This window comes from Lates calcarifer, linkage group LG5, assembly GCF_001640805.2.
Source record: "Lates calcarifer isolate ASB-BC8 linkage group LG5, TLL_Latcal_v3, whole genome shotgun sequence".
Classification (NCBI taxonomy): domain Eukaryota; kingdom Metazoa; phylum Chordata; class Actinopteri; family Centropomidae; genus Lates; species Lates calcarifer.
Genome location: NC_066837.1, coordinates 27,204,063 through 27,231,521, shown reverse-complemented (window position 1 = coordinate 27,231,521; position 27,459 = coordinate 27,204,063). Strand labels below are relative to the sequence as shown.

The 27,459-nt window shown below is 40.2% G+C and overlaps 2 protein-coding genes across 3 annotated transcripts; one reads left to right on the top strand and one right to left on the bottom strand.

The window, feature by feature from the left end:
* The first annotated feature begins 1,388 nt into the window (after positions 1-1,388).
* On the top strand, positions 1,389-17,756 carry krt222 (keratin 222). 2 transcript variants are annotated; one of them, XM_018678448.2, is made up of 10 exons: positions 1,389-1,734; positions 2,110-2,313; positions 4,642-4,724; positions 5,591-5,744; positions 7,811-8,110; positions 10,000-10,125; positions 10,839-11,059; positions 13,420-13,640; positions 13,712-13,814; positions 15,679-17,756. In XM_018678448.2, the coding sequence occupies exons 2-10, from the start codon at positions 2,116-2,118 to the stop codon at positions 15,890-15,892; spliced, it is 1,620 nt and encodes a 539-aa protein (XP_018533964.1). In that variant the 5' UTR covers positions 1,389-1,734; positions 2,110-2,115; the 3' UTR covers positions 15,893-17,756. The 2 variants fall into 2 exon arrangements, with proteins under 2 accessions (XP_018533964.1, XP_018533963.1); XM_018678447.2 differs by having other exon boundaries at positions 1,390-1,841.
* Positions 17,298-26,846, bottom strand: LOC108884523 (tensin-4). The gene is made up of 13 exons (XM_018678452.2): positions 26,688-26,846; positions 25,319-25,598; positions 23,802-24,144; positions 23,131-23,462; positions 22,943-23,038; positions 22,612-22,743; positions 21,750-21,842; positions 20,873-20,950; positions 20,689-20,751; positions 19,305-19,476; positions 19,092-19,160; positions 18,955-18,984; positions 17,298-18,745 (listed from the first exon to the last, which is right to left on the bottom strand). The coding sequence occupies exons 2-13, from the start codon at positions 25,569-25,571 to the stop codon at positions 18,613-18,615; spliced, it is 1,794 nt and encodes a 597-aa protein (XP_018533968.1). The 5' UTR covers positions 25,572-25,598; positions 26,688-26,846; the 3' UTR covers positions 17,298-18,612.
* Between the last annotated feature and the right edge of the window lie 613 nt (positions 26,847-27,459).

Below are 27,459 nucleotides of genomic sequence, written 5' to 3'. Positions count from 1 at the left end.
CTTAACAAAGCACACTTGTTTACCCAGTGGAGAAGTCATCTGATAAGCAAATCATCTGATCGAGTATTTGCAAATTGACAAGTGGCTCTTTGAAGTCAAAATAAGCAAACAGAAACATCAAATTGAGGGAAAAATTTGGATTCTCCAAACACTGAAACCTCATTTCAGATCCAGATCCAGTTTTAAATGTACCATTCACAGGGATCAATCACTGTTTTTTTAACTTTATAAATTGTAGTCTAAAGGTCTTAGTTTTGGATGAATGCAGTTTTTGTGAGCTAATCACACTTTTAACATGACATACAGTCAGCATGTTTTTTTTTCTGAGCAAACCTTTATTGAAGTGAGACTATGTAAAGGAAATAAAGAAGAAATAACATTTTTCCTCTTATAAAATAAAAAACTGAAACCAGATAATAAACTGCACAATTTGCTCAATGGTATACACTTTTATGTGCTGCTTTAGTTTTATTTTGTCTGGTAAGACCACTAGCATGTGGTAGCAAATGTTAGCAAACTTTAGATGGATCACTATTCAGTTTGTTCACTTAAGGCCCAGTCACACCAGAATCTAAAGAACTGTAATTTGTGTTAATCCACAAATCTTTCGCAAAAAGTTCAACTTTGTGGACACACATTATCGACCAATAGCAGTCTTGTCAGTGCTGACATTTGAGTTAAGTCAGAGGGTTCAAAATGGCGGAAACCCTTAGTTTACTAGCTGTTACACCTTTAACTTCTACTGAACTCCCTTTGATGGGGGATATATTAACAGATAGTAATGCGACAATGTTGATGGCACAAATGTGAATAAACTGTCTGAACTTACTGTGATTGCTAGGTTTGTGTGTGTGTGTGTGTGTGTGTGTGTCAGTGGGTGGAGCCATTGTTTACATTTCTATCACAGCCTGAGTCTTTAAATATTTGTCAGAATCTTGATACCACTCCCACAGCTTTCCCAAACATACATCTTATAATTACATTTCAAACAATTTTATTATATCATTGATGAATGTGATGATACCATACAAGCTCTCAGCTGGCTTGAGAGGACAGCTATTAAAATATATGAAAATTCCAGAGGCACTAAAATCATATGTGTCTCTGCTGAAAACACAGGGCTGTAGTTGTGGCATTGTGACATTTTATATAGGGAACTATTAAAACCACATTAGAATGTTTAGAAGATGAAATCTTTGTCCCAGACAGGCAGACATAAACACTCTAAAAACAGGCCAAGACGATTATTGAGCAAGAGGTAACTCTGCTCAGAGTGTGTATTACTTGACCTCAGAGCAGAGTGTAGATGGACACAGCTTTCTCATAAATTACAGTGTACTGTACCTAACCACTTATTAAAGCACCACTCCAACACACACATACACTCACACACAGGTCCTGTCGCTGTGTTTCCCTGAACATTCCCTCCACAGCTTGTGTTGCTCCCTGTTTGAAAGCAGCTCTATAATCCTGGATCAGAGAGTACAAAGGGCCCCAGAGTGCTGGTGATGTAAGCACTGTCCAGTGCTTACCCCACCGCTCTCCCAAACACTGCCCTAGTGGGTGAGGTGGGACAGGGAGGACCATCCCAATGGTGGCTGACCCTGAAGACTAGAGGCTGACATCCATACAGTGTTACTAGCAGGCTAATGGCCTGTTTGCTGATGACCTGGGACATAGTGGGAAGGAGAAAGTGTTGACCAGCTTGCTGTAGAGGAATGTGGCTAAGCTGTGGTGAGTGGTGGATTGGCTCAGTGTGACCAGACAAATAGACTGAGGAACTTTTGCTGCTTGTTACTACATTTACTGTGCTTTATTCGAGGAAGGCCACGTTGTCTCAGGTGAGTATCACTGGGTAAACATTTACCTAGTAAACGCCTGTGGCAGGCTGTGATCTCAGACTGGGTGGCAGATTGTTTGCTGTCAAAGTTGTAACTTTCAATTATCGCAAATGCATTCCACGGGAAACATAGTAACCCTGCCAGTCGCGTACTATCTGAATGTTTTGACCATAATCGGCGCTACCAGCTGTGTTGTGTCATTTGACTATATGGAAATAGCGGTGGCTCATTGTGTGTGTCTGTAAACTTTGGGTGTGCACTCTCTCAGGTCTCCATGGACTTGCTGCAGGACTCGAGTCACACCATGTTGGGTCTGAATGCCCGCTTGAAGGGCTTCCTGGAGCAGGTGAACAGGCTGCAGGAGGCCAACCGGCAGCTGGAGGCACAGATAACCAACTGGGGCGCCAGGAGTACCTCACGCTCCCGAGACTGGTCCCAGCAGGAACAGACTGTGAAGGAGCTCCGTGCCCAGGTCAGACTCACATTTGTTGGAATTTTTAATGATTGAACGGTTGGACATTGCACAGACAAAGGCACAATACTGATGTAGCAGACATGCTACAGAATTATTTCTGTTCAGGCTTTATAATCATGCTCAGATCATGCTCCGTTACATCAGCTCAAGACCGTCTTGGCTGCCACAGAAGCAGAACAGGAGTGTGTAATCACTCAGCCATGACTGCAGTAAAAACACAGTGATATGTGAACATGTCTTAAATACATGTTCACTTAAAGGCCATGTAAGATGACTCTAATGACAGTGGTGGAAACCTGCTTTGAAGACAGATGTTACAATGCTGGTTCTGCTTTTAATCCGAAAAACAACCGTGTAACAACAGCTTCTTTACACTCATAAGGTTGTTGTTGGAATGTGATACAAGGACTGCCATTGTGTGGTGGTATGGGTTTGAGGCTATATAAGCTCTAAACTGTTGTGGGTCACTGATTGTTTTAATGTTTTTATTGTCTTGATATGAAACCCTTTTCAAAACCAACTGGATACTGAAATTCACTTGTCATCGAGCTAAAAATTTACATTCCGTAGAAATACACATTCATAAGCAAATAATTTTTTATGTACTTCATGATTGTACACAAGCCCATGAGGTGAGAGGTAAGGCTACGTCAAACAAACTTGCTGCAGAGGATTAGAAATAGATATGTGTGTCATTATGCCTGGATCCAAGCCAAAGTGAGACACAGCAAGAATGTCGGCTGTCACATGCACTTTAAAGGCCACGCCACCTAGTAGACCATTAACGCCAGCCTGTATAGTTGCTCACATGACTCGACTTGATGGTTTTCAACTGCTCCCTGTCACTGTCTGCTTGAAGCCTACAAGTAGGTGTCACTAACAGACATGTTAATAACTTCCCTGTTTCTCCCCTGACTACAGCAAGCTCTGAGAGTTTCATTGTTCACTGATAATAGAGAATGCTTCCATGTTAACATATAGGATTACTTTCCCATCATACTTCTTAAGAACTGCTTTATATTATCATTTCCTTTACACCAAAGACTTAATGATAGATAATCAGCCTGTAAGACATTTAATAGGTGATCTTGTCAGTGTTGATTCTCTCATCTCACAGGGGCTTTAAAATGGGAAGGTTTAACAAAACATCCACACAATGAGAGTGTAATAACGTCTATGGTATAAATGTTATGGAATATTCTGTGTAATCTTTGTCTTTCCTTCAACATGGGTGTGTCTTCTTTTGAAAGTGTTAAACACAAAACAAAGGAAAATTAGGGTGTGTTAACATCTTTATGTGTGCGATAAACCTTTACCCCCTTGGAATTCAAGATTACTTTTGGGTTTTTCCTTCCTGTTTCCTTAGCACTTTACAATGTTGACCGCCAATTTGTTGTTTGCTCTATAAACCACAATGAATATTACTCAAGCACATATTTTTAACTTGATTATTTAAATGTTTTATTCACCAGACTGCACCATAAATCGAAGCAGCTGAATGGAATTCACATTTAGCTGCGTCATTTTCAGAGTGCTGATATTGTTTCCTGCTGGTTCACTGTCACACTGTCATGATTTTACAGGGAACTTTGAATAGACCAGAGCCATTGTTAATGTTAACAGTAACACCTGTGCTTTTCCTGCTTCCTGCAAAACGTCTGCTGTGAAAAATACTTCATGATTGATGATATAGACAAAAACATATGAGGGTGGCACAGTGGTTCAGTGGTTAGCACTGTTGCCTCACAGCAATAGTTCCAGGTTTGAACCTGGGGCTTTTCTGTGTGAAGTTTTCATGTTTCTGGCTACTCCAGCTCCACCCCACAGTCCAAAGACATGCAGGTTAATTGGTGACTCTAAATTCCCTGTAGGTGTGAATGTGGGTTGTGAGTTGTTTGTCTGTATGTGTTGGCCCTGCGATAGACTGGTGATCCATCCAGGGTGACCAATGTCAGCTGGGAGCCCTCCCGCAACCCTTAACGGATAAGCGGTATAGATAATGGATGGATGGATGGACAAAAACATATGGGTGGAACTAAAAAGTAACCTGCCATAATAATAGAGGACATAATGTTTGAGATCTTATTTCAAACTAAATCACAGCACAGTGATCTAGGACTTACAATACAAAAAATCATTCGCTGCTCAAATACTTTTACTTTTTTACTTTTCTTTTTCAATAGACCTCATCCAAATGCCACAGCCTTGCCAACTTATCACAGAAAAAAGTCACTCTGACAGCTGAAATACTGCATATTGTCTTTGCAAATTCTTTGATCTAATCTGATGTTATTGTGTGGGATGGGATTTTTTTCTTTTTTTCAGGTTGGCAAACTACTGATGGAGAATGCCCAGCTGGCATTACAGTCAGACAGCATGAAATCCAGAGCTGCTGCCATCCAGGCCAGGTCAGCTGTGTTTGGCTACAAGCCCCAACATTTCTCTCTGTCAGTCAGTACAGTCTGGCCCTTAATGATTGGTATATTAGACGTGAGATCACATCCCACAAGAATACTCTCATTCATACAGTTAATGTCCAGAGTCATCAGGCTCAGTGGAAAAAAATACAGTTTTTTTGGCTAACATTAAATACATACCAGGAGATCATCATTACTGGCCCATTAAACATCTCAATATACTAAGTAAAGCTGTTGAATCACTGTCAAAGACTTCCTGTTTTCATCTCTGCTGCAATGCTATTCCAGTCCTCTGTTATCTAACTCAGGCCAGTTCCCGCTCCTGTGAGCCAACCTGCATACAAATCCAGGCCAGGCTTTGTGCCGCGTCTGCACTTTCACTTATGTATTGATGCAGAGTGACACTGAGCCCCCTCACCACCTCCCCTGCAACACACATACACACACACATACACACACACACACACACACATCACCCCTCCACTGTCAGCCATTAACCCATGAAGGACAGTGGCGACAGACTAGAGCTTGAAATGAATACACCTGTTCTATTTATAGCTCCACCTGATGTTTCTCCTAACCAGCTGAGTGTGTTTATGAGGTCTTTTTAAGTCCTTTTTTACTTGTGGTTCTGATTTCTGAAACACACCGCTTCACAGCCTCGTGTGTTTAACTGGACTTAGGAATCTGTCAGTTTGAAAAAATGTATTTTCTCCTATATGATTGCATTGACCATGACATGCTACCTCCCTGTGTTCATATGAGGTTTATATGCAATTGATGTATTATGTGGTTGAATGATTGACTACAAACACTGAATGGGGCTCAATAAATAACCCTGCATATTGACATTGTAGGTGTGAAACAGAGGAGCGTAACACCTGCCGTCTGGAACAACAAGTAGCTCTGCTGAGGGAGTCAAAGAGGAAGGCCGATCAGAGCAGCATGACACTGCAGGCAGAGTTTCACCACTCCATGACAGAGCTGCAGGAGATGCACCAGGAGTTTGAGGTCACTAAATGTACTGCAAATGCTTGCTATGACATCTTTTTCTTCGGTTTAGTTTTTTCTCCAAACTGCCTGTCTGTTTCATTTTGCCTTCTTCTTTCTATCTTCCTTCCTGTCTGTCTTTCTTCCCGATAGTAGTTTTCCATTTGTATGCACATTCTCACACTGCAACCTTTTTTGTTTTAATGTATGCTTTATTCATCCATGCAACAAAAACACAATGTTACTTTACAATGACAGCCCGACAGTGGAGCACATGCATCCTCATAAGACTGGGAGAAAATAAGATAAAATACTAATATGAATAAGTATAAATTGATAACCACTTCCAATATGGAAACCACGGCTTGGTGAAGGATTTGTGTTCCTCTTTTTAACCTTGCAGGCAAACAGCACGTGACTGGATAACCCAGCAAAAGTGGACAGACTGAGGTGTTGCTAGATAATTGGTGAATAGGGTTGGAGCTTGAGACTGAGCAGATAAACATTGTTGGACTCGCTTATCATTCGCTGTAGAACCAAATACACGTTAGCACTGGTCTCTCCTTCTACTCCCTACTCAAGGTTACACAGGGTGAGGGGCACTCACACGCCTCAAGCAGACTCCCCTGGTGGATTAGAGGGTTGCATAATGTGACAGCTAACATTTATTCAGTCTTCTTGGAGATATCATTGCCAACCACCACAGGGGGATCTTAAACACTATTGTTAGCAATGACATCTGGAGGACAGTGATTGGGAAGAATGGTCTGAATCCAAGTGAAACCAAGTGGTGAGCAGTTTGATTACTCAGCTGGCAGTAGACTGGCCGGCCATAACAAACCCCATGTTTGAACACAAATGGTGGAGCAGTTTGGACCAGAACTTTTTGAACAGAAGATCAGCGACTGACTTTGTAGTTGTTCCATCAGAGCTGGAGCCATATTTTCTTCATGTGAAGACAGGTGCCGAGGTCTCAAATTACCAGCAGTTGGTAATGAGTTGGATCAGATAGTGCTGGATAGGCCTGCAAGACTCAAATACGTAGTAAAAGTTTGCTGGGAACATTGGTTAATTGACTATGTAATTATCCTGTTTTGTTTATTAGGTGTACTAGTGGTTTGACTCTAAATATACAACATCATTCTGTCCATTACTGAAATATATCAACAACTATTCAATGGATTGCCATTAAATTTTGTACAGAAATCCATGTCTCCCTCTCAATGAGTTGTATTCATTTTAGTGACGGGTGCTGTACTTGTACTTTGTGATTATTGCAAATCAGCAAATGTTAGCATGCTATCATACTTAACTAAGATAGTAAACATGGTAAACATTGTCTCTGCTTACCATCGGTATGTGAACATTGTTGCTGGAAGCATGTTGTCATGCTGACACTAGCTCAAAGCTAAATGCTAATGCTGAGCTAAATGCTAGGTACAATTTGAGCACAGAAAATTGAAATGAAAATTTGAGATGCTCTTTTTTACATCTCCTGACCCTGACCCAAATAAGTTGTTTTAAAATAGAAAAGAACATAAAACAGTAATACACTGTGTAATATATCGTGTTATGTATTACTTCATTACCATAGTGAATATGACAACCAACCCCTGACATCTTCTGATTCCTCTTGTCTCCTCACTCTGACCACCCTTCCTCTCTCCTTCCTTTCTTACCTCCTTCGCTTAATATTCTCATTACTGCTGACTAATACCACTACCCCTGTCTTTCTGTGATTTTTCCTGTATGCACACATACATGCATGTATGAAGGGCTAAATAACTGATTTTTCTTTTTCTTTTTTTGCCTCTGCATTGCGTTGACTGCCTCATTGCCCCCTTCCACACACAGAGACACACACACACACACATACACTTATCTCTTCTTTTCTGCTTTGCATCTATTTACCTATACATTCACACACTAATTTCATCCCTTTCCATATTGCTTTTCTTGTATTTCTCTATCTTTACATCATTCACTCTCTTCTCACCCTCTCTCTCTCTGTCTCTCTCTCTCACTCTCTCTGTTTTTCTCTCTCCCCCTCCTTCCCCCTCTTTCTCCCTCTGGTTGGCTATTTGCAGGCAGCCCAGGCTCTGCAGCTGCAGCGGGCCGGTTCCTGCGATGCCCTGTTAGCAACAACCACAGCAGCAGCAGCAGCAGCAGGAGGGGAGGAGGAGGATGGCACAGGGATGGAGCTCACCCAGCTCCTCAACCGAATCAGAGCGCAGTGCGACCACAACAGACTTCCCGGCCCCAGCGAGAGACACCACGGCCCGGGTGCCACCTCAAATCCACCCCCTGGCTTGGTCGGGCCTAGCTGCTCTGGAGCCGGAGCAGCAGCAGCAGCAGCATCCAGAGCACACAGAGGGGCTCTCAGTGAGGTATGCATTTTCTCTTGCATCTTCAGTTGTCTTTTATTTTCTGTGCTTTTCTCATGTTGCCCTGGCCCCCCGCCAGACAGACACACCCTCAAGACCAACTCTAGGCTCTCCCATAGGCAAGGCAGGTTGATGTTACAGTATGTGCTCGACTGGAGTTAAATGGTTAGTGGGGTGTTTGCTGTCTGTGGTGAAAGGCTGTAGGCTAAGGACACGCTATGCCTCTCCCTCCTTTCTATGTATGTGTGTGTGTGTATGTGCCTTCTTGCAGGCTTTTCTATGACTTTTTGTGTGTGATTGCCTCCTCACTCTCTTCATCTGGAATACTACTACACACTATTCCAGTAGTGTGTTACAACATACGATCAATTATTACTCTGTGTGAATGATCACTGATCTTCATTAAATATTTATGAGCCAAATTATAACCAAAGTATTCTCAGCTATATTGCAGATTTCTTATCCTTTATCCAGAAACAGCAGAATTTCTTATGTTGAAGTAGGAGCTTTTCTATTGTTATTTTAGCCAACTGTCCTCTCAGTCTAGGTGCCAATTTTTTTTTATCTCAATGTTCCTGTGCTACAGCACAATGACTTTGGTCTGACAGCAACAATAAAGTGCCTTTGCCAAGTGCTGCAAGCCACCACAGTGCTAAATCAGAGCAGGTTTTATGAAACGCTGTTGTTTACATCAGACCCACTCTGTCTGCCCCACTAAAGTAACAGTTACACAATGCTGCAGTCAAAAGCCTGCAAGATGTCCATAATTATCATGGGTGATATTTAAGTTTAAGGTTAAAATAATGTCTTTTTGAAGAAAGAGTTTATATTACCATACAATCTGTTACCATTGTTATGATAGTATATGGGGGAAAGCTATGCTCCTTGGGAAGAGCCCTTTACTTTGGGAACTGTAGTGCAACTTACAGTGACCAATCAAAACCCTTATGCTTATAAGCTTAAACCTTCTGTGTGTAGTTTTCTTGTAAACAAACAAAAGTTATGTTTACACTGAGTGTCTCTCACCAAACCTGGTGTGTATCCCTAACAAACACGTGGAATGTATTTTCTTAATGTAAAACATTTGCTATGCAAATCATTTTTTGAATATTTTAAGTCCTACTAACGGTGAATCAGCAACAATATTGTATATGTCAAAACAAGTAAAAGATTTATTCAAGAATGAAAGTATGAAATTGAGATACTTTTAGATAAGCAGCAATAAATAGCTGATACAGGATATTCTCTGCCTAAATTTGGTCATCACATAATTCTCTTATTAATTAAAAAATATTTAATGCAGTGAAACAGAAAATGAGACTCATTGGCATAACAAATCACAGCAACAAAACAACTTGCAAAACTTAGGTCATCTTTTGCTTTTAATGTCAAAATATTGTTGTAACTGTGCTGAGACAGTTTAACCTCTTCACTACATTTGAAGGGGGCAGAGGACTGAGGGTGAGAAATACCTAACAGCTGTACAGTGTGACAACACAGCTTTTACGGTTGTGTGTACACGCAAGCTTGGGTGTCTGCTCTACTGTCTGTTTACCTAAGCTGAAACACACACTACCGACTGGCTGAGTGCCAGTGGGAAAAACAGTTACCCACAAGCTGTGTGTCAGTGAATGAGGTGGTTGTATGTGTTTTTCATTAGGTATGACTTGTTTAGCTAATACAAATGTTAATTCCAACAATTAGCCATTAGCTGCCTGCTGCACATGAACACATTAGGTTCTCATGCTGTATCACAACGTTAAAGACTTGTTTTGTTGCATTTGATTGCTAAATTGAGTGAGAGTGTGTGTTTGGGTGTGTGTATTTGGCTGAGACGGTGATGGTGGTGGTGCTGAGGTACCTCTAAGTCTGATCCTTCTTGCCTTACCCAGGAGGAGGCAGCATGGGCTCAGGTGAGCCTCGGTGGCACTGCCCTGAGGGAGGCACGGGCCGAGCTAGCCGAGGCCAGGAAGCAATGGCACTCCCTGCAGGTGGAGATTGAGACCCTGCATGCCTTGGTAAGAGAGCATACATCATCACGAATCACTAAGGCCAACTCCCCAAATTCACACTGATAACACTTCTTCCATAGCAAGTGGCAGATTAGATGTGTTGACTTTGTAGACATGTTAATGATAATGACATAAGACAACAGAATTTACACATATTACTGGCATAGGAAATAGTGGGAGTTCATCTAATAGCTGATGAACAGAAATAATCACTGATGTCAGTAGGATTCATCCTCCAGGGACCATGAATGTCTGTACAAAATTTCATTTCAATTCATTAAACAGAGATATTTCAGTCAGGACCACAGTGGTGGAAAGGTGGAAAAACTCAGACTATAACAACCTGTACACAGTGTAGTAAAATATTGCTGAAATTAAAAATATATTATAACTTATTATATTCTTTGGTGTTTACTACATTTTAATTTTGGTGCCATTGGCTTTTGCTACGATAACTTGTGAAACATATTAAGTGTTGAATAAATGAAATAAATAAGCTTTTCAACAGCATTTCACATCCACAAAAATGGATTTGTACTGTTGCACTCTTGATGGTGGGAAGCCAGTGAGGGATTATGTTTTTTGTTTTTTACTATGATACTATGCTCAGTCATAACATTATTAGTATCTACATGCTTCTTCAAATCCAGTGATATTTAAAACCATAAAGATTACTGTCCAGTCATTATGCTAATAGCCTCTTGCCTCTTGCTATCCAGGAGAAAGGCCTGGAAAGCTCCTTGCACCATACCCAGCGGATGTACTCCAGCCAGCTGCAGGACCTTTCTCAGGTGATTCTTGGGCTGGAGAGTGAGCTGGAGCAGGTGAGGGGTGGGCTGGCCACCCAGCGTCAGCGACACAGCCAGCTCCTCAACACCAAGATGAGGCTGGAGCGAGAGATCGCCACTTACCGACGTCTGTTGGAGCGCGAAGAGGGCAGGTGAGGGCAAGAGGGCAAACTGTGAGAAAGAACAGTGCAGAGTGAGGAAAATAATAATGTTTTAAGATAATAATATAGTAGCATTTTTGCTGAAAAATATACTTTACACATACACTCCTTCATTGAGTAAGATCGAAACGTCTTCCTCAGCACTTACTGACAAAGTAAACAAAATTATTTCTTAATCATTTCCTTTATTTAGCTGTCAAACAGATCATTTCATGTTTTGGAATTTTCAATTTGGTCAAAGCCTACCATTCTGTCAGGGATTACACAGATTATATCTGCATAAAAATGAAAATCCACAATAATTGCAGGTTAAGACAGACTAAGGCTGTAGAGTACACCCACACAATACAGTTACACATAGTAACCATGATTAAAAATTGACAAAATGTTTTTCAAATACTTATAATACATATCGAAAGCACAAACAATAAATGAAGTGAAGCTGACAGACTTTCTGTCACTCTGTCAAACTCCAGTGTAACTGAATTGATTTCTCATCCATATGATTGTCATTTATAGTTTGAGGAAGGTAATATTGTTTTATGATTTAGAAATTACAGAGAGATTAATGTGCCGCCTTTGGTTTTTCAGAATATGTTGTTGACTGATGTTATTGATGCAAGGACAGACAGCACATGGCATCTGATATTTGCATTGTTTGTTCATATTTGAGAAGGGTGGCAACTTAGTGGGTAGCAAGCAGAGGCTCAAAGGGCTGTGTGACAAAAACAAGAAAGAGAAGAGAGCATCCTCATATGGTGAAAAAAGTCTTTCTTGCTGAAGCATCAGCACCCATAAAACCACAAAGGTTTCTTAGTTTGGTATGTCTGCAAATTAACCAAATAAAAGACATAAAAGATGACACTGATGATCCAGGCTGTGCAAAGAGAGTTCATATTTATTTGTGGTTGGTGAGGACTCTCTTTGAACCACATCAAGACTCACATTGGCGCTAATATTTTAGCAAAATCATTAGATGTGTCTACAGCTCTGCGAGTCTTTACTTGGGCACAGCGGCACTTAAGCCACAAATGCTAATATCATGCTCACAATGACAACGCAAACATGCTGATGTTTAGGTATAATCTTTACTGTGTTCACCATATTAGTCTAGTGTGTTAGCATGCTAACATTTGCTTCTCAGCACTAAACACAAATTACAGCTGATGCTGCTGGGAATGATCATCAGTTTTGCAGGTCATAAACCACAGTATTGGAAGTATTAGATAAAATGAAATATTTCCTTATCATGGTGCTAGATGAAAAATCAAGATGATAACCAGAATTATTACAATTCACCCTGAGGGGAACATGAAGGTCTGAGCTAAATAAACCTGAACCTCATGATGATCTTGGAGGAAATCTTAGTGATCACCAATGTGCAGAGGTTAAAGGTTCCCTGTGAAACTTTTAACTTTTAATAGCACTATGGAGCTGTTCTTTGATGAGTGGGTCCCTGTTGTGTTTTTTTCATGTACATGAAGATGCACATGCATAGTGATGTAATGTAGTCCCACCAATAGTTTCACACTATGTTCCTGATAAACAGATGGCAGTAAAACACCAACACATGCTGCAGTGTGCCAGGAAAAACAGAGAAGAAAACTGTGTGCTACATTTCTTGACTCAAGTTTTTTTTTTAGTCCTTTTCCTGACTCCTGCTTTATGAATGGTATAATTTCCTGTACAGACTCTTGCACTGTTGTCTGTCTTGGGGTATCACTGACATGGCTTTGATGTTGGATAATTATTGTCACAATACTCTTGCTATTACACGCCTCTGTAATTCTAGTGGTGTGTTGCAAACATCCTGTATGAACCATTTGGTGTACCCCGATATGGTGGCTGTGAGAGGTCCAGACTTGGAACATATAGCAGTGTAGACATCAAATTTCAGGTTCCCAAAGTTTCATTTGATCTGGTTTTGTTCAAGATCAAGGTTGTAGTTCTTTGAGATGGTGACTGTGGATACTAGTACAGGATGAAGCTCTACGCTTGACTGATAACTAGGAGATGGTTGTTATTTACTTAATAGCAACAGAAAGAATTACCTTCACTTGTCATTTGTAGACTTTGGTTTTTGTATGCATTGAGTAATGTCTACACATTAAAGATATAATGTGTCACTGAGTGAGCTTTACAGTTGCTGTTAGTTGGATTTATTTTTTACCTTTGGACAGAAGTAAGGTAGCTGTTTCCCCATCTCCTAGCTGTAGTATATCAATCTTCTCATTTAACTCTCTGCAAGAAAGCCAGAAAGCCAGAAATGTCAAACTATTGCTTTAACCAAGACACACATAGTCACATCCTTCAGGTTATCATTAGTCTATATACTGCCCTTGTGGCTGCAGGTACATGGGTCGTGAAGGGCGGCCAGTGGGTCTGCGACCCTGGAGGTGTTCTGTGGTGGAGCCGAAGGAAAATGGCCTGGAGAATGGTTTCAGTGACGCTGCTATAACTCCAGATGAACCCAAGTCTGAGCCTCTGCCTGAAATACCGTCACTCCTCCCAGCAGAGAATGGGCTGAAGAAAAGCATACTGCATAGACAGCAAAGCCTTGTGATACTCACAGGTAAGAGACACACAACACACTCTTACTCCAGTCATATCTTGTTATGATTTCTCATTAATGTCTTCTCACAGAGCCAGAGCAAGATAAAGACTTGCCAATCTCCACTGTGAAGACTCAGGAGATTCTTCAGGGCAATGTTGTGCAGGAGAGCGCAGAGGGTCACGGCACCATTGAGTAAGTATCGATCTTCACGTTCCTCATTGACCTGTCGTCAGCACCTCTGGTTCAGTCTGAAATGTAGGCAATTTCTAGCAGCACGTGCTTACAGCATCACTTTATAGTGCACTGTTTTACATTACCCAGAAAAATGCGTTTTCACCCACAAAATAACAGTTCCTTGTTGGTTTAATCTCCTAAAACCTTAATGTCTCTCACTTACACCCCTCAGGCTTTGACTCAGTAAACTTGTTACTGACTCATTAATTAATAATGACACAATCATCCAGGTCCTACCCATCCCGGCGATGTCTGGTCCAGCAGACAAGATGCATAAACCCTCAAAGGAGTCAAACAAGTTACAAGGTTCAGAATGTTTAGTTAGCTGCACAGGTTCCCATGAGTAATTCATCATAGCACTGCATGGGAATTTTCCTCTTTTAATGGCTTGTGTTTGATGTGGAGACACCCGCCTGGTGTGGAGTCTGTAGGGCGTGGCAACTGTTATTACTGGACGAGACATGGGTGGAATTCTTTGTTCATGTTTTAGGTGTTACCAGCCACAAAGCCACACACATACACACGCACACACACACTTTTGCATAATGACCACAGAGAGCTACACTCATGCATGTGTGTCCTTCTCAGCTCTACCTAACACTTTAACTCCAATGTGCTGTTGTTGAGGATAATTATGAGGACATTAAGCATGGTAGGGTGTTGTGGTATTTTTGGGAGGGCCTCTTGCGCACTTTGTCAGGGCAGTGACTGTTTAATTAGACCAGGCCTCTTCTTATTAAGGTAATTAGCTCAGATGTAAAGGGGATTACTTGCTTTTGTTTTTTAGCTGTGATCAGCAGGTAATAGTCAGTCTAGTCACTTTATTGATTCCTTACTGTTATCAAGGGATTTTACTGGCCAGCCTATTAAAGTTATTTTTACCTAAAAACTCCTACAGTTTTTCCTGTATGATTCTTCCACTGACAGAAAGCATGATCTTATATTATATTCCACTGGGCCAAACAATTCAGTCAGCCTGCACGTACTGATGAAAGCAGTGTTTGCCATCTGAATTTCCTCCAAACCATCACAACTGCCCCACATGTACAGCCCACAATTACCTATTACTCCTTAAAGCTGCGCAGATCAGCTACACAAAAAATTGAATCAATGATCATATGTCATTTAGAAATAAAAAAAATATATTTCCAGACTTTTCAGTGCAGTTTTAGCATCTTTCAGTTTATAGCCAGATATGCTGTTTTGGTTCAGGATCATCAACCTTGTTTCCAGAAGCAGCAGGGGGAAAAAAGCTCTGATAAACCTACAGCTCATGTACCTACAGCTTTTGAACATAGTGGACCAGCAGCTAAAGAGCCAGATATTTCCCTTAGGAGTTGGTGAGGACCACAACAGAGCAACAGGAGATTGAACACAGGACTGTCAAGTGGTCAGAGGCATCTCCAAATTAATGCTTATGTAGCTCTTTAATCTTGCCTTGTAAGTAGGCACGTTTTGATAATAAGCTTTCCATTCAGAACCACATTGGTTACATGTTATCAAGAATTATGTGCATCCCTATGTAATATAGAGGGCTGTCACTTATCAGCAGCAGTGTTCACTCTTGCCGCCCCCTAGTGGCATCGTGCAGTGAATTGAACAACTTGCCTCACCTAGTTGTAAAATGAATAAACTGATGAATAAAAGAATTTACCTCCATGTCATGCCATTGACATGGCCAATCCCACATGGGATTATAGTATACACAATAAAACCTTTCTTTTGTGTGTTAGCATTCACACACAAAAGAAAGACAAAAAAATATTTGTAATGTCCATGCATTGTCCATGTGGCATTTATCATAAATAACCTTTCTTGTCAGGACGGAGAAGATTGACAAGGTGATAAAGCAGTGGGAGGGCTCCTTCTTCCGAGGGAATCCCAAGCTGCGGAAGAAGTCAGTGTCGCTGCGCTTTGACCTGCACATGGCTGCAGCAGATGAGGGGTGTGCCCAGACTAAACAGGACAGCCTCCCTGACGTGGAGGTGCGTCTCATCATGAAGAGATCTCGCAGCATCCCAACTATCACACAGTAACTCTGTCACCAGTTGGCCAGACTCAACACTAGTTTGCAGGTGTTTGTGGTAATACAGGTGACACTGAGGTTACAGAAATAGCATCTGTGTCATTGACATCTGGGATGTTGCCATCCATTACTGTCATGCTTATTATGAATTTCAAAGTACAACAGTCACTGAACTTTGCATCACCTCTGATGACTGAAAGCATCACCCATCAGGCTTTTGTGCTGATCTAATGGGGCCATTTTTATAGTGTCAGAAAACCACCACAAATATATCAGATTACACATTACAGAGGAGAACAATCTAATATGCAAACATACTTCTCTGTCATCTTTCTAGATGGAGAAAAAGTGTCTCTCAACACTGTTATTATTTCAGTATGAGGTCACTGGACAAAAGAGATTATATCGACCATATGACTCAGCTTAACTACCACATTCAGTTCTAATTAACACTTGGTACAGGAGGCTGAGTGCTCAGATAGATGCAGAAAAGTGGAGGTGCAGAGTCACAGATCACTATGAGCTGCCGTGAACTATCAAAGGGTTTTTTTCCTCAAGGGACTGTGCGGGAATTATTTGGGGGAGGAGGGCTCAGAGAAGGTCACTATACTATCACAGCACCCACTTCCACTTTATTTTATAGCTTATTTATATCTTAACAGAGGGCAGAATACGATGAAATAATATATTTTTTAAATGTAAATGTGCCATAGAAAGTGACAATGGCAGTTCAAATATAAGGAATGGTTAGAGTATTTGGTGAAATAGTCAGTAAAAGTTTGAAAATTTCGTATGAAATTTTGTTGTCAAAACTGTGGTTAATAGCTAATTGCTCTCTGCTAATGAACAATTTGAAGAGTATATTCCATTTTAGAGTAATTTTACACTAAGTTTTACACTTTTTGAGTTGGTGAATTACATGCACCGTCACTTAAATACACAATTTATCCTGGTGCCTTTTATCATGTTCATTACAACCAGGAGTTTTTTTTTTTTTTTAATGATATAACCTGGGGCACTCTGCAACAAAACTACCAGGTGACATCATGTTCACCTTCCCAATATTACAGTAGTAGGGATATATCACAGTAGTAGGAACACTACCTCTACTACTAAGCCTGGAGTACACAATCCTTCATTCTTTTCACGCTTTTTGTTATTAATGGAAAAAAAAATAGCAATCCAATGACAATAGATAATGTTTGGAGGGTATGAAGCAGTGTTCAGTCCCCTACACACCTAAATAATTTTCATACAGTCCCTAAATGCTTGCATTGCAGACACTTACAGCACTTAGAAGAACATCAGCACTGAGAGATATCCAGATTGTGTGTGTACTTAGAGGGTCTTTGTCATCGCAGTTCATTCTCTATGTGGAGAAAAAAATATCTTGCAACTCAAAATAATAATGTAGCTTCATTTTATGATGCATCATCCTTAAAAGAAAAAGAAAAAGAAAAAAAAAACTGCTCACTGTGATCTTAACAGCAGTGAGGCTCTTCACGCTCACCGTGTGTCTCAGAGAATTTAGATTCCCTGTCTTAACCAGAGGAGGGCAGTATTTGTAAATAATTAACACTGCAGTGTATCTTTAATGCTCAACTCGGGTTGTGTAACACATGCTATCTGTTACACCTTAGATTGAGAGTTTTTACGGAAAGTTTTGAGTTGGCACCAAAGATAGAAAAATAAGAAATGGACCATTGTGCATTGCATTTGGGTGCCTCAGAATATGTTATAAAGATATTATCTATGCAGTTCTGTGCTTGATTTTGCTTTGCACTCTTCATTTTGGGAGCTCTGTAACCTCAAAATGAAGTATTATGCTTTTATCTGATATATCATTTAAAATAAAAAAGAAACATGTGCAAACAGTCATGTCTTCTGTCAAATGTTTACCATCGTAACCTTTATTTGACTTACCAGCAGGCACACTGCGACTTACCACTGTGTCTTCATTTATGTTTAAACGGGCTTTGATGTTGAGACAAAGATAGTTCACTCTTTGTCACACCTTCACACATACATCCCTTTCTCAGACAGAAACATTTGTAAGTCCACATGTACACACCTTCAGCACTTCAATGTGTTTAATAATAAGAATTTGAAAAAAAAAAAAAGTCCATTAATATACAGAAAGAAATTGTCTACAGTGCAGTATAATAAATACGTTATTAACTATACAACTACAATATATGCAAAATGTCTGATTTGAAATGAAAGAACAGTGTTTCAGTCTCTTTTCTCCGAGTCTATTAACAGAACCTTCAGATTCCCTCATCACTGTACAGTTTTTTATGGCATCAGCTGGATTTACATGGGAAAACATTCAGTAGTGCCTAACCTATATGCAAGGTGCTGGTTTGTAACAACAAGTTGGTGAGATATTATTTTAACAGTAGTAGTAACAGTGTGCCATGTAATTCCTCTTCTCCTATCTTCTTACATGACAGCTGTTCAGTCCTGTATATCTTCATACATTACAGCTGTCTTTTAAATATGACTTTTGTCATCTAACCACGTTAGAAATCTGGGTAGTCCTAAGCACTTCTCATGCAGGTACTGTGATCATGTGAGGCAGATAACTTGTTCAGTTTAACAACAACAGGAGTACCGCTCACAGTGGCCACCACACTGAACAGGTTACTTGAGAAAAGTACACTATATGCAGACAGTGTAAGGGGGGCCTTAAAGGCCCAAGCTGTTTGAGTTGTCTCAGTCCTTGTGTGTCTATTGCTTGGCTATGGCAGCCTGAATAACCTCGATGACCTTGTCGAAAGGCTGTAGGTGATCATATTGTGCAAAGACGTGGCACACATTCTCCATACCAGCCTCCACACCTTTTGCCACAAAACCAAACATCCTGTCGTGACAAAAGAGTGACACATTAGATCAGATTTAATTTGAACATAAAAGTACACCTAGTGTTTTTGAAATTAAAGTATTTAACATATAAACCTGTGAGGGTTCACTATGAATTCTTGCATGAGCCATACTTAGAATTTACAGTTATATTACAGTTATGTACAGTTATTATTCTGATAATTTAAGCAAAAACAGTCATAAATTTACCTTGCTCCAAAAGAGTAACCTTTCATCCACCTGTGAGAGCAAAACAGACGAAGATTAAGAAGATGACGATGATGCTGTTTCCAACTCATTTGAAAAATTCACCATTTTTATTTCATAACATGTTGCTATATACTCACAATCGATTGTCTGGATCTTCACCACTGTAGCTAAGCAGGTGAGCAGGGTAATGGCGTCTGAAGAAAAGCCTGTGAAAAAATGATTATGGAGTTAAAAATGTTCAGCCTTCACAAAATGTTGCATACAAACACTCAAACCACGTATCACCACCACCATGATTTTGTTGTGTATTGTAACTAAAATCTCAGTTGACAGGATGTGTCTTTTCTTACTTCCTGTTGATATCTGTCAGTGTTACACCCTTCAAAGACGCTTTCAGGTTGACTACGGTTGGGGTGAAGGAACCTGGGGCCTTCTCAAGCGTTGAGCTAACCGCCCTCTGCACAGCACAAGGGCCCGTCAGCATCTCAGTAGGGACAGCATTCAGGTAGATGAAATTACAAGCTGTGGGAAAGATGAAAATTGTGATAGAGGGTCAATGTGTACACACATGGCATTTAACATGTAAGGTAGTCTAGCATAAATTTAAATTAGTGAAGCCCCCTCCAACTCTCTCATGGATTGTTAGATGTTAGTCGAGTGACCCTTATTTATTTTACACATAGGGAACCAGAGTTCATTGGCACTTCGAGATTTTGTGGAACTGTAGGTTGTTAGAAGAGCCTGTTACATCATTGAAAAATAGACATAATTTTGCATATAGATCATTTCAAATACAATTTAATTTACATTTATTGCTGAGAGGAAACAGTGCATGTGGAACCAAGCTGTCTTTTCTCAATGCAGTTCCAATGTTTAAGATTATTTTGAACATTCTTATGAATATGCTTATTTACACTTATGTCCTTACCAACATAGCTACTTAATTGACAATTGTTTTTCCACACGTTAACAGTAACAGTTGAAAATCGGGTCAACCACGTCATATCCTGACAACAGGATGTAAATACTGGCACACCTGAACAGAACGCAGTCTCTTTTAATTAAAGCTAATAATTACACCAGTGTGTGCTTTTCCTGCTATGATAAGTCAAGTATGCTAGTTACTATGATAAGGGCCAGTAAAGCTGCGTGGTGTTTCCATTGTTTGACCTAGCTCAGAGAGGTTGCCTAGCAAGGTGGAGGGACAACAGTGGTGAGACTGAAAATCTGGCTCGTTTTCTCACTGAAAACAGCCCCAATATGACTTTAAAATAAAATAAATTAAAGATTTAGATTTCATTTTAAAATATTATCAGCTTTTTCTAGAAATACCTTAGAAATCTGCTGCAGGCATAAAGCTAGCATTCAATTTCACTATCAGTTAGCAAGCTGTTTGGTACAAGCTACTGTTAGCCTACATGCTGAAAAATAGCATGACTACAGAGGAAGAAAAAGACATTCATATAAGTTAATGTAGTTTAAAGCTACTAAAGAATTTTCTAAAGAATTTTGTTATTTAAATGTAACATTTTGTTCATTATTTTTGTTTCTCATTATCTTATATAAGCAGTTGTTACTGATTTTTCTTCTTATGCTTCTGAATGGTCCTTGTTTTCCTTAGTCAAGTGGCAAGGATAGTAAGTCAATGTAAACGTATGCGAGTAAATATACTGTGTAACTTTGCTAATATAAACAAATGGGGGTAGGCCTTGTCTGTATGTTACTTTGTCCCACCTGTTTTACCCTTGTCCACTGATGCTGGATGGTCATTTACCCTGTCTTCTGCTGTGCCCATATCTGTGTAAGAAAAAAAACAGACAAGGAGATGAGATTTTCATCTCTCTCACTCTCTCCCTCTCTCTCTCTGTCTCTCTCTCACACACACACACCCTGTGTCTGGCAATAAAGGCTCACTTACCTTGGGAGTGGAGCAGTAATTTGCAGGGTAGAGCGTAAGCAGAGACAGTGTGCTGGTAGACCAGGGCTGAGAGACTACCTTTAAAGATAACATAAAATCATAGCTCTGGTTAAGCACAAATGTGACTGAGTAATTTAATGTCTCATTCTAGAACATGAAAGGTCAGACAAAAATGTAAATATTTCACTCTGACATTGGTGTAAAGTGTAAATGAGAATGATTATCATTGCAGTATAGTATTTTCTGTCTACTTTCTACAACGTGTATGGTAATTTTGTTCTTTGATTATTGTCTTATTTTATGAATATTATTGTACTTGAATAATTTAATAAAGTAGTTGTCTTATTTGATTATTATCCGCAGTCCTAAAAAGTCTTGATATTTTGTTATGATAAGAAGACATTTAGGTGAAACTGAAATTATGGGCAATTTTTTTCTTTTTTCTTTTTTTTGCCATGTGGGGATTTTTCTGAGCCACCACAGCAACAGTAAAGATAAAGTAATGTGATGACTTGATTTCCATTTCTTTTTATCTCAGATAATGAAATAGATGCAGGCATATCTGTCCGTGTCTCATTCACACCCATAAGCTCTGATAAAAATTGGGGACCACAATAAATCTTTATAATGGTTCTGTGGGTGTGAGAACACACCCTATGAACTCATACCTTTGAACACAGAACAAGATGCCTGCTCTGCCCACATCCAAAAGGCCAGACATGGCTGACTCAGTTCTGGTGTAGCAGACATCAGCCAGACCAGGATGTGCAGTCATATTGAGTGGGCGAGTGAATTTTACATTTTAAAGTTTGAGGTGAAATTTATAAGTTGGAAATATACAGGACAAGTAGGTGTTGTTGACTTTTACAACACTTACCAAAGTATGGTTCCTGAGAAGAGCCTTTGATGCGTACACCTTTAGCTGATGATTCAATAAGGAAGTGGCTGACAAGATCTGAACTGCTCTCTCCTGTTTTAATAAAAAAATAAGACAAATCTCAGGAAGTTTAAATACAGTCAGTGAAGCTAATGTACAACACATGATACTCAAGAGTTATTGGAAGTGATTTAGGGCTCATGTTTGATCAGTTCCTTTGTTTTTATTTGCTTGGAAGCAACTAAAAGTAATGATAATCATACAGCAAGTCACAAATTTAAAGGAGATGATTTCTAAAGATTCAGTTACATAACGGGAATGTCCTATGATAGAATAATCTGTGACCCATTATGATACAGGGTGTCAAACTAATTCATCAACACTGCTCACGTCATATCCTGCACTGCAAAAAAGTAGAAAAAAATGTAGATCTGCAAATGAAGTAAGCCTCAAAATTGTTTCGTGAGTGAGGTCCATTTTTTCCTCTTAGATTGTTTACAGTACCGTAAACAGCTGGTTTTCTTTTGTGTTTACACAGAGTATACTGTGGGTGGAAAAAATAACAGCACTGTCTCCTGCCTCACCACAGATAGCTGGATGTCGTCAGACATGCCCATAGCACATCACAAGAGTTGGGTAAGTGATTCCCTGTGCTTTCAGATCTCTGCTATAGACAAATGATGACAGCTGCACTGTGCTACACTGTGTTCACGTTGTTTGCCTGTGAATGTGGTAGCTGTGGCATTCAAGACCTTGTCTTTCCTGTATCTGACAAACAAACACTGCTGTGACTTTTTATACTAGCATGTGGTTCAGTAGGAGTCAGAAGGTCATGCTGCTGCATTGACCAGTAAAAGTTTACCTGGGTGGGCGATAGCAGTGAAGTTAGTGGACATTTGGTTCACCTTCATGGCCAGACCAAAACTGCCTCTGTAGGAGGTGCTGTCTCTCACTACAAACGTTCCTGCTTCCTTGTCTTTGACCAGGGCTTCAGCTAGAATGGATTAAACATCACAGAAAGTACTAAGAGACAGTTGTAAATGCATGTCTGTTACTGTATCTGTACTGCAGAGGAATCCTACATTCCAGGAAAAATAACACTGAATCCTACAAGATGAAACAACATCAGAGCTTGAGTAAAGCTACTATGTCTTCTTTTAGTCATCTTTAGAGTGTTGTTTTGATATTCTCACCTTCTGCTCTGCTGATATGTGGACGGAACCAAAATTTTGAAGTGTCCATGACGAATTTCATTGAGGGCTGATTGCCAGTATTAGTGGCACGGAAACCTAAACAACCATATAGATATGACAGTGGCATCAAATAATGTTTCAAATGTGGTAGCTGCCAGCAGATTACTAAAGTGACACCTGTTACTCACTGTGAGGAGAAAATGGCTTTGAGTTGGACACAGGGATGGTCTGTATCAAGTCAATTTCTGGTCCAGGAGAGTGGACATGCAGATCTGGTTCTGGTGCACCGTTGACTAGCAGTACAGGAATATCGGTCAAAGACCCAGAGAGTGAGGCAGGACTGCTCTGTGCTCCTTTTCTGTGAAGCTCCTGCAGATGTCCTTGCTTTGTCAGTGAGGGCTTGTCTGGGCTGTGCCTGTTATCAAATGGCCTCATTCTGGACACATCACTGAAGGAGCCAGGCGTACTAACACAGATGGACTCTGGAGAGTCAGCATCTTCACTGGCCAAGGACAGGTTGCTATGGATGGAGGAAGAAGAAATGTTTACAGATATGACGATGACACTTACGGACCCATACCGACCCATACTAGTTTGTATGGGTAAACATTAACTTTAACCAAACAGAAAAGGAGAAACGTAGATTTTCTAGTTTGTGATTGTTTTTACTGCCATAAAACTTTTGTTCCACTGTGAAATTTCAGGCAAATATCAGTCCAGTAAGTCACCTAGTGAATTGGCTCTGATCAGCCTCTTCATGTATGTAAGGATTTTCAGTATATTTACAAATTCCCGCATGTGCAAGATGCATATGATGCACTTGATTAATGACAGGCCATAGTTTAATTGAGAGTTTTACCTGCCGAGAATATAGCTGGTGTCTGAGCATGTGGACATGGAGAGAAGTGAGGTGGCACTGTTTCTGTTGGACTGTGACAAGCGCAGGGATCCTTGGGAAAAGGCTGATTCCTGCTTTGGTGACGGAATGCGTCGCGGTGCACTTCCCCATGGCAGCGGAGGCAGGGAGCACGTAGGGGAGCCAGAGAGAAACTGCATGCCATGGGTCCTGTAGCTGAGACTGCTGTCTGCAGGGATGGGTATACTGGGTGACACAGATGGGACCATGGTGGGTGAGGAGCTGGAAGAACATCCTCTTGGGACCAACACGCAGTCAGAGGCATCTTCATCTGAGCACGAGTCGGCTGAGGATGGAGAGTAAGGTGTTAGCAAAAACACTGAAAAAATGTATTCCAGGAAACATGATTTGAAACTTATGAGTCAAACATGGTGGAAAGGCCCTGTGTGTTCCATGATTCCCTTGACTTCATGCTTTGGATTTCTGTTAGCAAAATGGGCTTGGTCTCCATATGTAAACACACAGCTGCTGAAACTCACCTGATAAAGAAGTTCATATTTCTCACACAGGTAACTGCTTGCCCAACTCAGGCTGTGCCTTCCAAACCAAATGCTTTGAATTGTGTGTTTCTGCTTGCGATGATACTAAATCACCTAGAGGAGTCTCAACTTGTTTGTCTGCACTTGGAGATCAGTCTGCCTCACTGTGTGGGCACTGAGTGAGTTCATGCCCTCAGGAATACAATGTAGCTTATGGTCAGTGTGTGAGGCAGATGTGTGGCTTCTGCAACCAAAGTTACATAATAATGACTAATGTTCATACAGAAATAGCAAAACCTGTCTGGCTTTAGGCAGTTAATGTGGTGAATACTGTAACAAGAGGAAATACAATATTTTGCAACAATAGGAAATGTGTATTCATCAACACAGCACATGGAATTTCTCTTTTACTATTTTAAAATCTGTAATTAAATTGACCTATGTAACATCTGATTTCTCATCACTGTTATTTCATTTCCCATCAAACTTGTTCATCTCCACAACACACAGTGCTCAGTTTCACAAACATCACAAACATCAAACATCCAAACATCTTTCAAGAACAGATGATCAACAGGAAATCCATTCTTATGCTTTGCTGACTTTTGTGTGCACTTTATGATCAGAGCAGATCTGAGTGAAGACTCTGCTGTACCACCCCAACGTGTGATTTCTTGGTGAGCTTCTCTGTGTCTGTAACCCAACATGTGCAGGGTGTGGTACTAGTCTGGGCAGTAATCCCAGAGGAGCTGAAGTGGTGCAATTATTCCATGATGTAAATAAAAAATGAAACTGTCTCAAAAAGGGTGGGTAAATTTCCAAAGCCCCAGGGTATACATACTATTACTTTTTTAGGAGTTACTATAGTTTTACTGTGATCTGTGTCTCATGTCTGTTCTTGCTTATGTGTCTAATTAAGAAGAAAATAACAATGAGCTGTGTTTGAGTAAACTTAAATGCAAAGTAGCTTTAAAGTCATACCTGTGGGAGGGCTGATGCACGAGAGACTTTTGTTGACCTGGATGGGTTCAAATGTCGGATCCAGTTCCAGGATGAGCTGGTTGAGATTATCTAGGGAAATGTCGAGCTCGGGGTCACCATGGTTATCGCTGGGCTTTGTGAGACTGGGATGCTGATTGACTGTGTCTTGTGCCGAGTCCAGGCGTATAGTTTGACCCACTCTCAGAACGTGATTGGGAATCATGTGGGACATGCCTTTAGCTGTAGGCATCATGTTAGGAGAGCTCACAGTCTTCTGGGACTGCCAAAGACAAGTAAACAATGGAGAGAGATCAGTTACACTGTCTTCACTGGAATTACAGCCTCGCTTTTGTGCTTTTGCAAAACAGACCCATCATAAGCTTTTCTTCCCAGGTACTCATTTAGTTAGACTTTGTACTGCAGCAGCTGTCAGATATTAATAAGAAATGTTCTTTAGTAGATTTTACAGATTATATTTTTCATTGCGATTATGTGCGACACTGTTGTTTTATATTGGATTAGCTCATCACTGTAAAACTTGATACTTATTTCAGTATACTGATATTCACTGGACTTAAGTGATAAACAACTTGAAAGTTGTTGTTGTCAATCAAAAAAAATAAACAGGACATGTCCCAGAGTGTGCAAGTCAGTGCAAGTATCCCAAGACCACATGTACCCACGTGTTTCTCAATTCATGCACAAAACCACTGAATGAAAAATGACACAGGCTGAGTAAATGGCTTACTTCAGTGCTGATATCAGCATGAATAGTTCAGGAAGGGTGTGTTATATATATGGGATGATCAGCTCATGCTGTGTCTCCCTCTGTGTCTGGGTTGAGGCGTGGTGCCCAGTGAGTCACCCAGGTGACTGATGGTTACCATAACAACACTAGTGTTTTCCTACAACAGCCAAAACTTTCACAGTGAACATAGCATTTTTGAAAGTAGCAAAATAGCAAAAATCTACTTCTGGAAAATGTCAATTATTCAGAAGGTTTATACTTCTGAGAAGAACCCACTGGGTCTTACAGAGATTCACGTAAGTCAGTTAGATGTGCTGTGAAATACAACTGACATAGCTGTAATGCAACTTAAGTTATTCAGCACTTTTCATCTTAGGTAATGACAGCATACACGTGGAGCATCATAATTTGCTTTAACATACCTTTTTATGTCTGTGTTATGACTTTCTGCAGGGATAATAATCAAACACAGTTTTAAGACTAGTGAAATAGGAGCAATACAATAAAACTGAAGTACTGTGGATATATTTATTCAAAGCTTGCATACTCTATTTTGACCTCAACTAATATCTTTTATAGTCTATTACATTTCAGAGTTAAGGTAGAAAAAAGTCTCCTTACCTTATCTTCTTCTGGTTAGGATTTTCCTGCTGTAATGGTGCCTTACTGTCAGACTGTTCACTGTTTTACTCTGACACTTGGTGTGTTTCATGCTTTTATTAATGAAATCCCAACCCTCTTCCTGGTAAGCCTATCAGCAGCGGGAATAACTCATCCCTGCGGCTCCAACTGATGATGTCACCTTGGCAGTGTAAAAATTATGGCTGGAGGGGTGTTATTTGAAAAATGAAATCAGATGAGTACACAAAGCTATGACTCAACAAGTGTGGCAAAAGAATTATGTGTAATATTGTGCTTTCTTGCACGTACACTACTCTACACTAGCTCACAAGAGTTTTTGCATTTTTGCATGATATAACATTAACCTGCTGGGTGCATGTTGCTGTGGTGAGTGTTTGTAGTTAATTCTGGGTTTTGAAGGAATTGCTGAAACAAACAGGAGCTTGACTGCACTAATCCAGTGTGTTGCATTGTCACCTGCAAATGACTCAGAGTAGCTTTTTATCTAATTTCTCTCATTGTACTCCTGATGTAGTTTTATAGATCTGTATGGTTGGTGAGTTTATTAATGCTGCTGAACATTTTAATTTTATTGCTCTACTCTTAAGTAGCACCATTAAACTTCCCTGAAGTTTAAACTTCCCTGAAGTTTAAACTTCCCTGAAGTTTAATGGTTTTTATCTCTTAGCTAAGAAAATGTAGTTTTAACAGTTTGAAAGTAACTAGCAAAAATTTAGATTTTCTTTGTGCTCACTGAGTTGAATTAGTCCCG